Raw genomic sequence first — 14,617 nt, forward strand, 5'->3', positions numbered from 1 at the left:
CTGTGAGGAGTGATGGGACCTCTGTTGGTGTGTCTATGGCTGTGAGGAGTGATGGGACCTCTGTTGGTGTGTCCATGGCTGTGAGGAGTGATGGGACCTCTGTTGGTGTGTCTATGGCTGTGAGGAGTGATGGGACCTCTGTTGGTGTGTCCATGGCTGTGAGGAGTGATGGGACCTCTGTTGGTGTGTCTATGGCTGTGAGGAGTGATGGGACCTCTGTTGGTGTGTCTATGGCTGTAAGGAGTGATGGGACCTCTGTTGGTGTGTCTATGGCTGTGAGGAGTGATGGGACCTCCGCTGGTGTGACTGTGAGGAGTGATGGGACCTCTGTTGGTGTGTCCATGGCTGTGAGGAGTGATGGGACCTCCGCTGGTGTGACTGTGAGGAGTGATGGGACCTCTGTTGGTGTGTCCATGGCTGTGAGGAGTGATGGGACCTCCGCTGGTGTGACTGTGAGGAGTGATGGGACCTCCACACCGTCTGATGAGATATTGGAAAAAGGAGATCCTCTTAGGTTGTCTATGACAGCTGAGACTCCCAACAATTGCCCGCCTCTTGAAAGCAGTACTAGTTCTGAGGTACCTTACTGGTCTGTACTGAAACCAGGAGGGAGAATGGTTACCTCCAGTTCTAGAAGGTTCCCTGTTAACACTGGGCCACATTGAGGGGAATACATCTGAAAGGGGCCCCATTGAGTCTGTTAAAGGTCACACGTCATTCCAAGGGATCCTAAATATTTCATTGTAATGCCTTGCGGCTGACAACCTCTCATTCCACAGAGAGCGTCCAGAAAACTATTCCTAAAGTGTGACCTTCATCCCCCTGGAGGCCAGCTGAGGCCCTATTTAATTTACATCTATTAATCAGGTGGGGGCCACAAAGGAGGAACAAGAGCACTGTATAGGGACCAAAATACAATAGCGATAACATGCTGCTCCACCCAAAACTGAAACCTCCATTTTTCTTAGATATTGGAGGGCGGTACATGGTGAGACCTGCGTCCCGGGGGTTGAGACCTGCGCCCCGAGGTTGAGACCTGTCTCTCAGGGTAAGACCTTTTTTCCCCCGGGGTTGAGACTTGTCTCTCAGGTTGAGATCTGCGCTTCGGGGTTGAGACCTGTGCCCCGAGTGTGAGACCTGCGCCCCGGGGTTGAGACCTGTCTCACAGGGTGAGACCTGCGCCCGGGGGGTCAGACGTGAGTTGTGGGGTTGAGACCTGTACCCAAGGGTTGAGACTTGCGCCCCGAGATTGAGACCTGCCTCTCGGGGGGAGAGCTGCGCCCCAGGGTTTACTTACCTGATGTAGCACTTAGGATATAACTGGGGGAAAGGAAGTAATTCCTGGAGCAATAATTAAGGATGGAGTCAGGCTGGGCTCTGATTTCAGCTTCATTGAAGTGAACTTTCTCTTCACTATGTGAATGGTGTTTGCCTTCTGTAGTAAATTTACCTCAGTGTTTTATGTGGGCAGTTTTAGAGTTCCCATGAGGTGTTATTACATGTTATGAATTGTTTTGTGTGTACTACCATGTCCAGTCACTAGATGGCAGCAGAGGTGCAGCATCTTTGTGTGGTCTGCACATTTCTATCTTCAGCCACCAGATGGCAGCAGTAGAGCAGTATATGTGGAGCTGCATCATTCAATCTGGTAGAACTAAAGGCAAAGTGTTTTTTTATAACCATTTTGAATGGGGTAATGGTGGGTTATAACCTCTGTCAGATTTTTAATTTGACAACTTTATCATCTCCTGGACACATTGATCAGGTTAGAAAATACTCAGAAAAAATGGCGGACGCACAGTGAGCGTTAGACGTAGGATGTTAGATTTAGGAAAGAGTCCAGTGACTACTGTACTGGCTGTGTCTACACTTTACCAGTAGGTGGCAGCAGGGTCCCCAGTCTGTCAGAGCCTTGGGTCCACCAATGTGTGTGCTGTGCTGGTCACATGATTCCATCTTGTCTTAGCAGTAAATCAGGTTTTGGTGGGGAGGACTGGGCTACTGGTGGTATCGGGTGGGAAGGACTGGCCGCTACTGGTGGTGGCGAGGACTGGCCGCTACTGGTGGTGGTGGGTGGGGGAGGACTGGCCTCTACTGGTGGTGGTGGGTGGGGGAGGACTGGCTGCTACTGGTGGTGGTGGAGGACTGGCCACTACTGGTGGAGCTGGGTGGGGGAGGACTGGCCGCTACTGGTGGTGGTGGGTGGGGGAGGACTGGCCTCTACTGGTGGTGGTGGGTGGGGGAGGACTGGTCGCTACTGGTGGTGGAGGGTGGGGGAGGACTGCCCTCTACTGGTGGTGGTGGGTGGGGGAGGACTGCCCTCTACTGGTGGTGGTGGGTGGGGGAGGATTGGCCGCTACTGGTGGTGGTGGGTGGGGGAGGATTGGCCGCTACTGGTGGTGGTGGGTGGGGGAGGACTGGCCGCTACTGGTGGTGGTGGGTAGGGGAGGACTGGCCTCTACTGGTGGTGGTGGGTGGGGGAGGACTGGCCTCTACTGGTGGTGGTGGGTGGGGGAGGACTGGCCTCTACTGGTGGTGGTGGGTGGGGGAGGACTGGCCTCTACTGGTGGTGGTGGGTGGGGGAGGACTGGCTGCTACTGGTGGTGGTGGAGGACTGGCCGCTACTGGTGGTGCTGGGTGGGGGAGGACTGGCCGTTACTGGTGGTGGTGGGTGGGGGAGGACTGGTCGCTACTGGTGGTGGTGGGTGGGGGAGGACTGCCCTCTACTGGTGGTGCTGGGTGGGGGAGGACTGCCCTCTACTGGTGGTGGTGGGTGGGGGAGGATTGGCCGCTACTGGTGGTGGTGAGTGGGGGAGGACTGGCCGCTACTGGTGGTGGTGGGTGGGGGAGGACTGGCCGCTACTGGTGGTGGTGGGTGGGGGAGGACTGGCCTCTACTGGTGGTGGTGGGTGGGGGAGGACTGGCTGCTACTGGTGGTGGTGGAGGACTGGCCGCTACTGGTGGTGCTGGGTGGGGGAGGACTGGCCGTTACTGGTGGTGGTGGGTGGGGGAGGACTGGTCGCTACTGGTGGTGGTGGGTGGGGGAGGACTGCCCTCTACTGGTGGTGCTGGGTGGGGGAGGACTGCCCTCTACTGGTGGTGGTGGGTGGGGGAGGATTGGCCGCTACTGGTGGTGGTGAGTGGGGGAGGACTGGCCGCTACTGGTGGTGGTGGGTGGGGGAGGACTGGCCGCTACTGGTGGTGGTGGGTGGGGGAGGACTGGCCTCTACTGGTGGTGGTGGGTGGGGGAGGACTGGCTGCTACTGGTGGTGGTGGAGGACTGGCCGCTACTGGTGGTGCTGGGTGGGGGAGGACTGGCCGTTACTGGTGGTGGTGGGTGGGGGAGGACTGGTCGCTACTGGTGGTGGTGGGTGGGGGAGGACTGCCCTCTACTGGTGGTGCTGGGTGGGGGAGGACTGCCCTCTACTGGTGGTGGTGGGTGGGGGAGGATTGGCCGCTACTGGTGGTGGTGAGTGGGGGAGGACTGGCCGCTACTGGTGGTGGTGGGTGGGGGAGGACTGGCCGCTACTGGTGGTGGTGGGTGGGGGAGGACTGCCCTCTACTGGTGGTGGTGGGTGGGGGAGGACTGGCCGCTACTGGTGGTGGTGGGTGGGGGAGGACTGCCCTCTACTGGTGGTGGTGGGTGGGGGAGGACTGGCCTCTACTGGTGGTGGTGGGTGGGGGAGGACTGGCTGCTACTGGTGGTGGTGGAGGACTGGCCGCTACTGGTGGTGCTGGGTGGGGGAGGACTGGCCGTTACTGGTGGTGGTGGGTGGGGGAGGACTGGTCGCTACTGGTGGTGGTGGGTGGGGGAGGACTGCCCTCTACTGGTGGTGGTGGGTGGGGGAGGACTGGCCGCTACTGGTGGTGCTGGGTGGGGGAGGACTGGTCGCTACTGGTGGTGGTGGGTGGGGGAGGACTGGCCTCTACTGGTGGTGGTGGGTGGGGGAGGACTGCCCTCTACTGGTGGTGGTGGGTGGGGGAGGACTGGCCTCTACTGGTGGTGGTGGGTGGGGGAGTACTGGTCGCTACTGGTGGTGGTGATTGGCTGCTATCTATTAGGCTATACAGATATATTAATATTAGAGACATTGCTTTACTTTTCTTAACAATTTATTCATAAAGTTATTTCAGCAAAATTATGAACTTTAATATTGAGGTGATTCCAAAATACATCCTAACTCATCACTCCGCCCATCATTCCACCCATCACTCCGCCCATCATTCCACCCGTATATGACATTTTCAGTTATGGTTGAAGTCTGAGGGAAACTCCCTTATATCTCTCCAGAAATAAAATCTTCTTACCAAAATTCTGGCTGTGTATTCACCTATCCTGATATATTCTATCTTATAAACATCAAACAGGGATGGTAAGCACCCCTCAACAAGGGCACAGCGGGGTGTACACTTTACAGACCCGGGAACTCAGCATAGGGATGGTGGGAACTCCTCATAATGGGCATAGCGGGGGTACAGACCCGGAAACTCAGCACAGGGATGGTGGGAACCCCTCATAATGGGCACAGCGGGTGTACAGACCCGGGAACTCAGCACAGGGATGGGGGGAACCCCTCATAATGGGCACAGCGGGTGTACAGACCTGGGAACTCAGCACAGGGATGGTGGGAACTCCACATAATGGGCACAGCGGGTGTACAGACCCGGGAACTCAGCACAGGGATGGTGGAACCCCTCATAATGGGCACAGCGGGTGACAGTAGTATGTTTCAGGGATCGGTCCTGATGATATTTCCATTGCTTGTCGATTGTTCTGTCCGCCATGTCTGTCACCTTCTTGGATATTCCCCATGATGGGACTTTATTGGTCGCGCACCTCTCATCCCTCCACTTCCTGGTGAAGTCAGTTGGGTTTTGCAGAAGTTCCATGTTGGATATTTTGGGGGTTTTGCGGAGGGTGGGGTCTATGAGATGTAGACATTTGCAGTTTATCAGTTTTTTGGCTCCGCCTTTATTATAGAAGGGGGGGTTTGTGATCTAGGCGCTGGACGTTGTAGGTGTTGAGGCCTGGAGCGTCGAATGCTGGGGAGAGGCCCTGCGCGTTATAAGGGTGGAAGTTGAAAAGTTGGCGGTCTTGCATTTCTAGGGAGAAAGAGGAGGATCCAAGCCGCAGGATACATGGGAATTCCCTATCGAATACAACCTGCAGGATGCGCTCCTCCAAGAAATGAAGGCGGATTGTGGGGTAAATCTCTGGGATCAGTTCCTGAATCTGAGGACTGAACAGCTGCATCTCCAGCACGCCGTTACGCCCCACCTTAATCTCATAATATGTCAGGTTCTTGTAGGTGTAAAATCCTACGTAAGGGGTGGGATTGGGGGTGGGGTTAAGCCTCTTTTCCGCCTCTCTGAAGGCCTTTTCCATCGCTGGAATCAGGAAGTGATATGTCTGTGACACAATGTCGTCCTCCTGGGGTCGCGTCCCCGACATCAGCACGATAAAACTCAGCCGCAGTTTGGGAACGATGGAGAAAGTGGAAAAATATCCGTCAAGGTCGCCATCTTTGCGAACAATGTCGTAGCCGAGCTGCTCGTTCACCTCCCAGGGGGTTCCCGTCTTGTTGGCAAAATAATCTGAAGAACATTTGAAGAGTGGTGTCAGCATGGTCTTCAGTGTGTCTGCCTCCAGGATGCGGCGGTGGAATGTCCCCAATAGCCCCATAGCCAGCTTAGCCATGTCTGCTGCTGTGGAGTACATCTGTCCCGATGGGCGATACCAGCCCAGATCGTAGAGCTGGGCCACCTGTCCACTGCTGTAGAAGCCCACCGCCATCTGGGACACGATTGGAGGCGTTAGGTCAAAGCCTGTGTCCTCCATGCCAATCCGGTCCAGGATGTTGTCTGACACCCAGCGCTGGTAGTCCCCCTCTGATGTCTGCTCTGCCAGGACGTGCGCCAACAAGGAGAAGGCCAGGGTACTGTAGTGGCACCTGAAAGGCAGAGACAATAAGAATGTAAACCAGCCCATTCCAGCATTATATCGTATATGATGTGCTACTTGCCACCCTGAGAAGCCCTTTTATTGGTCTGAAGGGGCGCTGGTTCCGGGACCAAGACCGGACTGTGTGCCCTGGAACCAGCACTGCCTCTGGACCAGGCCATGGTAGGTTCCAGCATAGGATGGGCACACCGGCTATGCCAGATAACAGCCCATCTGCCAGGTTCTCACGTGAGGCACTGGTTGCTATTGGTGGACACAGATGACAATCCCAGTGGCAGTGACGGTTATATGACCCCCAATAGCCACTTGCTGACCCCGCATTTTTGGGCACGTTTTGTTTACAAGTTTAAATCAGTTTTTTTTCTTAGAACATTACTTAGAACCCCCAACATTCTACTTTTTTTTTTTCTTTTAGCAGAGACCCTAGGGGAATAAAATGTCGGTCGTTGCAATATTTTGTGTCACACAGCAGTTTTTCAAACACAATTTTTTTGGAAAAAAATTCTCTTTAATGAAATTCAATGCAAAAAAACAAAATAAATATCCTAATTTCTTTGGTAAAATATAAAAGATGAAGTTACTGCGAGTAAATGGATACCCGGGTCACACTTTAATCTGCGCACACTCGTAGAATGGCGGCAAACTGTGATCCCTAAATTAGGCGATGCTTTAACATTTAGCTTTAAAGAGGAGGCCTTGCACTAGAATTATCGATCGCTGCGATTCCTCACATGGTGCGATCACCTTTACATATGTGTGTGCGACTTATATATGCGATAGCTTCTGCTCACAGAGGGACGGGCGCTTTCATTTTCTTTTTGTTTTTTTACACTGTCCCTTTTATTCCTATTACAAGGAAATAAGGATGACAGGCCCTCGTTATGGAAAGATCTGGGGTCAATAAGACCAAATCTCTTCTTTATCTTCTAAACAACAAAAGATAAAAAAAAAAAAGACTTCCGCCCTAGACTGGAAGTGAGGTCATGACGTTGCTCTGGTCAGAGGCGATCTGGTCTCTGGTAACCTCTAGGGCCAGCTGCGTGAACCGTCCGATCGTTTCTCAGGCGTGTCGGTTAAAACGCTAAGTCTTGAGAAACACCGGTGAGCAGTGGGGACAAACCCCTCCTGCTGCATCTGAAAGCAATCCAGCAGCTAATTAGTTGCTTGGACCTCTTTCATGAGAGAGCCAGCCATCAAAAAAAGTAAACCTCTTGCAACCCGCAACACATCAATACGTATTGCAGTCAGCATTGATCACCCACCTTGTGCCTGGATCCGCTACCAGGACGTCATCCCTCAGCAGGCGGAGGGCTTCCTGTGTGCTGCCATTCCACAGAAGGCCGGTGGAACGTAGCCTGCGGGGGAGACCTGCAGAGACACAGCACAGGTCACAGGAGAATGATGCACCCCCTACACTCTGCGATACACTGCGATATTTCCAGTAACCTGGACTGGAAATCAGTACTGATTCTATCACAATGGTAACAAGCGCGTGCCCCCCCTCTCCCCCCCCCCCACTCTCTCTCTTTCTCCCCCCCCCATTCTCTCTCTCCTCCCACCTCTCTCTCTTCCCCCTCCCCTCTCTCTTGCTCTCTCTCCCCCTCCGCCTCTCTCTCTTGCCTCCCTCTCTCTCGCTCTATCCCTCCTTCCTCTCCCTCTCTCTCCCTTCTTCCTCTCTCTCCCCCTCTCTCTTTCTTTCTCCCTCTCTCTCTCTTCCCCCCCCTCTCACCCTCCTCTCTTCCCCTCTCTCTTTCCCCCCTCCCTCCACCTCTCTCTCTCTTCCTCTCCCCTCTCTTGCTCTCTCTCCCCCTCCGCTTCTTTCTCTCTCTTGCCCCTCTCTCTCTCGCCCCCCCCCCGCTCTCTCTATCCCTTCCTCTGCCTCTCTCTCTATCCTTCCTCTCTCTCTCGCACACCCCTCTCTCTCTCTCTATCCCACTTTCCTCTGCCCCTCTCTCTATCCTCCCTCTCTCTCCCCTCTCTCTCTCTCGCCTTGCCCCTCTCTCTCTCGCCTCGCCCCTCTCTCTCTCTCGCCTCATCCCCCTCTCTCCTTCTACTGAAGGGAATCAGTTTTCTCAGTAATAAATGTTGGTCAGTGCGGAGGTTTGGCGCAATGGTTGCCGATCAGCCTATAGTCTAGATGAGTCTGGTCCTTTACCTGATAGCTGGCCCGCCATCCTGCGCAGGGTGACGGCGGTGGGCTTCACTGGCTGCGCCCCTTTCTCCATGAAGGCCAAGCCATCCGCCATGTACCTCTCCTCAGGCTGGCGAGTCCTCCCTAGGGGGTTCTTGATGGTGAAGTTGGAGACGTAGCGCTCCAGGGGGTCATCCAGTGAGTGTACCTCTCCCTCCTCCCACAACTTGTACAGCATGAGTGCCGGGAAGAGTTTGGAGATGCTGCCAATTCTGTGGAGGAAAAGATGGCGGTTGTGTCATTCTGATATGAAACCGTCACCCTGCCCTGGTGCTCAGCCTGTGGCCCTGTACAGCTTTCAGTGTGGCCCTCGGCTCCTGCAGCTAAAGCATTGATTTGTAAATTCTAATGCATATCTCCAGCCTTCATCTCCTCCTGTAGCCTCCAGTCTCTGGCAATCTGTAGCACCATCTATACTGAATACTATGTGTGGCCCCCCTAGAGATATCAGGGGCTGCAGCTATTACCCCCTATTTCTAGTAAGTGGACCACCATTGGTCTAGAAAGTTGACTGGCATGGATGGGAGAGGACATGAAAGTCCCACCAATCCTCTACCTACACCTGGCCCCATGGTTACAGAAGCTTCACATTCCGACCTGACAGCTGTGGAGATAAATTGGGGCTCCTATGTACTCTCTGCGACCCAAAATATTGCCCGGACAAAGAAGCTTGACCTCAACATCTGCCTACCTAATTCACTTATAAATGAATATATTATACTGTATAGTCCAATCCAGCCACTAGGTGGAGCTCTTGGCTCAAGTTTACAGAGCTCAAAAGCTCAAGCAGACATTTACAAACATGCACAGTAAATGAGTAACAGCAGGGAAATCATCCCATTTCTTCATCTGAGATGTCAATCAAAGACAGATGATGGTGTGAAGCAGACATTTTCTGCTGTGCACTCTAACTATCACATAGTGCTCTGGGAATCCTTTGTCTTGTGAAACAAAGCTTGTGTGTGTTCTGTAGAGTTTCCCATTACTAAGAATGTTGTGCTCAGTATGGGTTCTCACCGGTAAATGGTGTATTCGTTGGGCGGGGGCGAGGACGGGTCAGATCCGTTCTTCCTCCCGAAGTTTCCTGTCCAGAGGACGGTGTCATTATAGGTGACAATCGCAGACATGGCCGGCAGGTTGGGAGATCGGATCTTACCCCTCAGGAACTTGTCCACCTGTGGAGAGACAGCCAATAGATAAAGTCCTCTCTGGGAGTCAGTCTTACAATTTATATTTTAGAGAGGGGACTCCAATCTCTCCTCTGATTGGATGAAGATGGGGGTTATCTTATTACAGGAGGCTGAGTAGTCCTGATGGTGGGTTTGCGGCACTCAGAGGGGGAAGTAGGCGGCTTCCTCTGAGCACCAGCTGGGATATGAGAACCAATCAGCCGCCATAATTCTTCTTGTCTGACTCTTCCGTCCAACCACACTGACCTTCTCCAGCGCCTCCTTAAGGATAGGGACAGGGTGCTCCAGGGGCACAGGCTCCGGGTATCGGGGGCACATCTGTACCACGTCCTGAGTATTCTCCTCAACCTCCGAAGCTGTGGACACAAATACACCATCAGAACCATCCTGAGTTCACCCCCAACCCCCCCCCCCCCGATTCACCAGACCAGATTCAGGGGCAATTCACTGCAGGGTAAGAAGAGAATCTCACTCTTACCCCCCCCCCAACTCAGGGGCAATTAACTCCAGGGTAAGAAAGGGGATTTCTCCCTACACCCCCCCCCCCCCAACTCAGGGGAAATTCACTTCAGGGTAAGAAGAGCATTTCTCCCTTACCCCCCCCCCCCAACTCAGGGGAAATTCACGCCAGGGTAAGAAAGGGCATTTCTCCCTTGCACACAACCCCAAAATTCAGGGGAAATTCACTCCAGGGTAAGAAGAGCATTTCTCCCCTACACCCCCCCCCCCCAACTCAGGGGCAATTCTCTCCATGGTAAGAAAGGGCATTTCTCCCCTACACCCCCCCCCCCCTAACTCAGGGGCAATTAACTCCAGGGTAAGAAAGGGCATTTCTCCCCTACACTCCCCCCCCCCCAACTCAGGGGCAATTCACTATATGGTAAGAAAGGGGATTTCTCCCCTTCACCCTCCCCCCCCCAACTCAGGGTCAATTAACTCCAGGGTAAGAAAGGGGATTTCTCCCCTACACCCCCCCCCCCCAACTCAGGGGCAATTAACTCCAGGGTAAGAAAGGGGATTCCTCCCCTACACCCCCCCCAACTCAGGGTCAATTCACTACAGGGTGAGAAAGGGGATTTCTCCCCTACACCCCCCCCCCCAACTCTGGGTCAATTAACTCCAGGGTAAGAAAGGGGATTTCTCCCCTACACCCCCCCCCCCAACTCGGGGGCAATTCACTACAGGGTAAGAAAGGGGATTTCTCCCCTACACACCCCCACCCCCCAAACTCAGAGGCAATTCACTCCAGGGTAAGAAAGGGCATTTCTCCCTTGCACACTCCCCCCCCCCCCCCCTAAACTCAGGGGTAGTTTAATCCAGGGTAAGAAAAGGCATTTCTCCCTTACATCCACCCCCCCCCCAATTCAGGGGCAATTCACTCCGGGGTAAGAGGATAATAAGAGCATTTCTCCCAATACACCCCCCACCTTCCCCCCTAACCCATCAGACATGCTCTGGGAATCCTTTCTCTGGCTGATAATTGTATGTCCACCTGCAGCTCCTCGCCGCCCTCTAGTGGCCCCTCCCCCTCTGGCACTCACCCGCCTCCAGTTTGGGCAGCTTGTACTGCCAGATGAAGCACGTTGTCATGGCGATGGAGAAGAGGAAGAGGAGGACCAGCACCAGGTGAGTCCATGTCAGCTTTATTTTAGGAGAGCGCCTTCGCCTGGACGGCTGAGGGGAGACAAAGAGGTCAGTGCAGGTAAGTGGACGATTCTTCCACATTAAAGCAGAACTCCAGCCCAAAATAATACGATAAAATGAATAACCCCCCAATAGAGCAAAACCAGCACATCCTGTAATTTTCACCTTCATGTCAGAGATGCCCCCGTAGTACTGATTTCCTGCCACTAGATGTCCTCAGCTTGATGGTCAGCATCATTCAACCCACTTCCTCTGAGCCCATGTTGAATCCACCCCAAGTGTGTGTGAGTTGTGCTCCCTCCTCCTATCAGCATTGGGGGGGGGGGGGGGGTTGACTTTCCACCAAACACCAAAGAATGAATTCTGGGTGAAGAGGACCTCTTTCTGTCGGATCCCCACCTTTTATCAGTGATGGGACTTCCCATGATTCCGAGGGGCAGACAATGGAGGGAAGGGCTCAGGGTTTGGTGGTCACCCTTGTGTTGGAGTAGAGATCCCCTTTATTGGAAATCAGAGTGTCAGTCAGGTTATGGGTTGGTGCCGGCATGTCGGAGGTTACAGATCTCAGATAATTACTGGGAATCAGAATCTTCTTTGTGTTGCAGAGAATGTAAAATCATTCCAATGTTAGAGGCCTTGGGGTGGAGGATGGGGTTGTCGGGGGCCCCGGGGGCAGAGGAGGGGGGTTGTTAAGGGTCCTGAGGTGAAGGGGGGTTGTCGGGGGCCCTGGGGCAGAGGAGGGGGGTTGTTGGGGGTTCTGAGGTGAAGGGGGGGTTGTCGGGGGCCCGGGGCGGTGGAGGGGGGTTGTTGGAGGAGGGGGGTTGTTGGGGCCCCGGGGTAGAGGAGGGGGTTAGTCAGGGGCCCTGGGGTGTAGGAAGGGGGTTAGTCGGGGGCCCTAAAGGGGAAGGAGGGGCATTGTCCGGGTCCTGAGGTGAAGGGAGGTTGTTGGGTGTTCTGAGATAGAGGGGGGTTGTCGGGGGTCCTGAGGTAAAGGAGGCGCGTTGTCGAGGGCCCCAGGGCGGAGGAGGGGGGTTGTCAGGGGCCCCGGGTGGAGAAGGGGGTTTGTCGGGGGCCCCGGGGTGGAGAAGAGGGGTTGTCGGGGGCCCCGGAGCGGAGGAGGGGGTTTGTCGTGGGCCCGGGGTGGAGGAGGGGGGTTGTTGGAGGAGGGGGGTTGTTGGGACCCTGGGGTAGAGGAGAGGGTTAGTCAGGGGCACCGGGGTAGAGGAGGGGGCTTAGTCGGGAGCCCGGGGGTGGAGGAGGGGGTTAGTTGGGGGCCCCGGGGCGGAGGAGGGGGTTAGTTGGGGGCCCTGGGGTGGAGGAGGGGGGTCCTCAGGGTAGAGAGGCTGTGGCGGAGCTCCGGGGAATTATCTGGGTATAATCTCTAATCCGCGGACCTCATTCACTCCAGATTACTGCGCTCAGCCATACAGGAGATTAACCCCGAGACTGCTGTCAGTGTGATGAGGAGTGCAGCACTGGGGTCCTGTGTGCCGGAGAGGTGACCGCACACTATGAGCTCTGTATGGAAAGGGATCCGAGTGTAACCCCATATACACATGGGGAGGGGGGGTTCTATATGTACAGGGGGGTGCCATTCTATATGTACAGGGGGGATAATATATGTACAGGGGGGTGCCATTCTTTATGTACGGGGGGGATAATATATGTACAGGGGGGTGTCATTCTATATGTACAGGGGGGGTAATATATGTACAGGGGGGTGCCATTCTTTATGTACGGGGGGGGGATAATATATGTACAGGGGGGTGTCATTCTATATGTACGGGGGGGATAATATATGTACAGGGGGGTGTCATTCTATATGTACGGGGGGGGATAATATATGTACAGGGGGGTGTCATTCTATATGTACAGGGGGGGATAATATATGTACAGGGGGGTGTCATTCTATATGTACAGGGGGGGTAATATATGTACAGGGGGTGTCATTCTATATGTACAGGGGGGGGGGGGGGATATTCCCATGCTCAGGGTCCTGCATTTAAATACTGCACTGGTCTGCTCACACTGACTGGGAGGGGGGGGGGCACACTCTGCGGGTTACTAATTGCTCTTATCTCTGCAGTTGTTAATCAGTGTGCAGACTGCACTGTCTGATACAGGCTAACAATACCGATAACCTCACAGAGGCTCCTCTACCGCCCTCTGCAGGGCAGATATTGCCTCCAGTGTACAGCGCTGGCCTTTACCTGGATCGGTAGTCCTTCCATCCTGGCTAACAGGCAACTGCCGGCATCAGTGCGGAGATCTGAGGGGGCTTCCAGCTCCTCCCGAGACAGAGGGAACTGTAGACACATGGACAGAAGTGACAACATGTGATTGGTCATTCAGGGTCACCACCCACCACACAACTGAGTTATATAACCCCATCCTGCCATCACCAGTAGGGGGTGCCGTGCTGAAGGCCTTGGCTGATCGCAGTGATTAGGCCTTCCTCTTCCCTCATCTACAATCTGTGGGGGGTAGTTTGGGGTCTCCAGAGGGACAGAAGGGAGCCCCCGGAGAAGGAAATGTGAATCATGGTGGCCATACACCCTTCAACAATGGAATCGGCAAACATTCCAACCGCCATTAATTCAGTTCTTCCTCTCCGGAATGATGGATTGTGTTTGGCCACCATCGGAGTCCAGCCTTTCCTGGGACCTCTAATCTTTCCTACTATTACTAGCATGCTGGGACTTGTAGTTCCTCTGGCCAGAGTTTATAATGGAAGAATTCCTCTTCCTATAACCGATCGTTACCTGACCGCGGAAGGTTCCCCTTTATCGGTGTGTTATCGGCCAATAGGATCAGAGATTTATCGGTATAGCTCCTCCCACCTCATATTCTATATCCAGCAATCACATTGCAACTTTCCCGGGACAATGACGGTTCTCACACCTGAAGAATGTCAGTCGCCATGACACCCGACCGTCACCAGGATCCTCCCACTAGTTCCCAGGCTCCTCCCTTTGGACTGTCTGCTACCTGAACTCTGAATGGACTTGTCTGTCCCTCCTCCATTCCTATGAATGAAGAGTACTGAGCACCCCCAGATCTTCCTCACCAACCAGAGTCACACCTAGAAGGTCTACCCCCCCCCCCCCAAACCTCCCCTCCCCCGTCTGCATTATCTACTAGACACAATATTGGCCCCGAAGTCTTACCTCCTCTTCCTGGACCTCTATGCTTCCCTGCTCCTCCTCTGTCTGGTCCTGGTCTTCTCCTATCCAGTACTGGTTCTCTCCTCTCAGGGTTTGGTCCCAGTTTTCTTCTCTCTGGTTCTGATTTTCTCTGATTTGGTCCCAGTTTTCTCCTGTACAGTCCCAGTTATGGTTTCTTTGGTATTGATCCACTTCTTTCTGGTTCTGGGCCTCTACTATCTGGCAATGGTCTCTCCCTACCTGGTGATGGTCCTCAACTTTCTGGCTTTTGTCTCCTGTCTGTTTCCGGTCATCTGTCTGGCTTTGGTCTTCCCTTGTCTGGTCCCTGTTTCCTCCTATCTGGTCCTGGTTCTCTCCTTTTAGCTCTTGGCCTCCTGTTTGGTCCGGGTCTTCTACCTGGTATTGACCCCCTTCTGTCTGGTCCTGGTCTCCCTCTATCTGGTTCTGGTCTTCCCTTGTATTGTCC

General features: G+C 54.2%; 1 protein-coding gene across 1 annotated transcript; it reads right to left on the reverse strand.

Moving 5' to 3' along the window:
• Positions 1 to 4,958: 4,958 nt before the first annotated feature.
• LACTBL1 (lactamase beta like 1) lies at positions 4,959 to 13,293 on the reverse strand. The gene is made up of 7 exons (XM_082273751.1): positions 13,198 to 13,293; positions 10,885 to 11,017; positions 9,590 to 9,699; positions 9,171 to 9,328; positions 8,118 to 8,365; positions 7,225 to 7,330; positions 4,959 to 5,951 (listed from the first exon to the last, which is right to left on the reverse strand). The coding sequence occupies exons 1-7, from the start codon at positions 13,216 to 13,218 to the stop codon at positions 4,976 to 4,978; spliced, it is 1,752 nt and encodes a 583-aa protein (XP_082129877.1). The 5' UTR covers positions 13,219 to 13,293; the 3' UTR covers positions 4,959 to 4,975.
• Positions 13,294 to 14,617: the final 1,324 nt, after the last annotated feature.

Source organism: Pelophylax lessonae (genome assembly GCF_965119305.1).
Source record: "Pelophylax lessonae genome assembly, chromosome: 12".
Classification (NCBI taxonomy): Eukaryota; Metazoa; Chordata; class Amphibia; order Anura; family Ranidae; genus Pelophylax; species Pelophylax lessonae.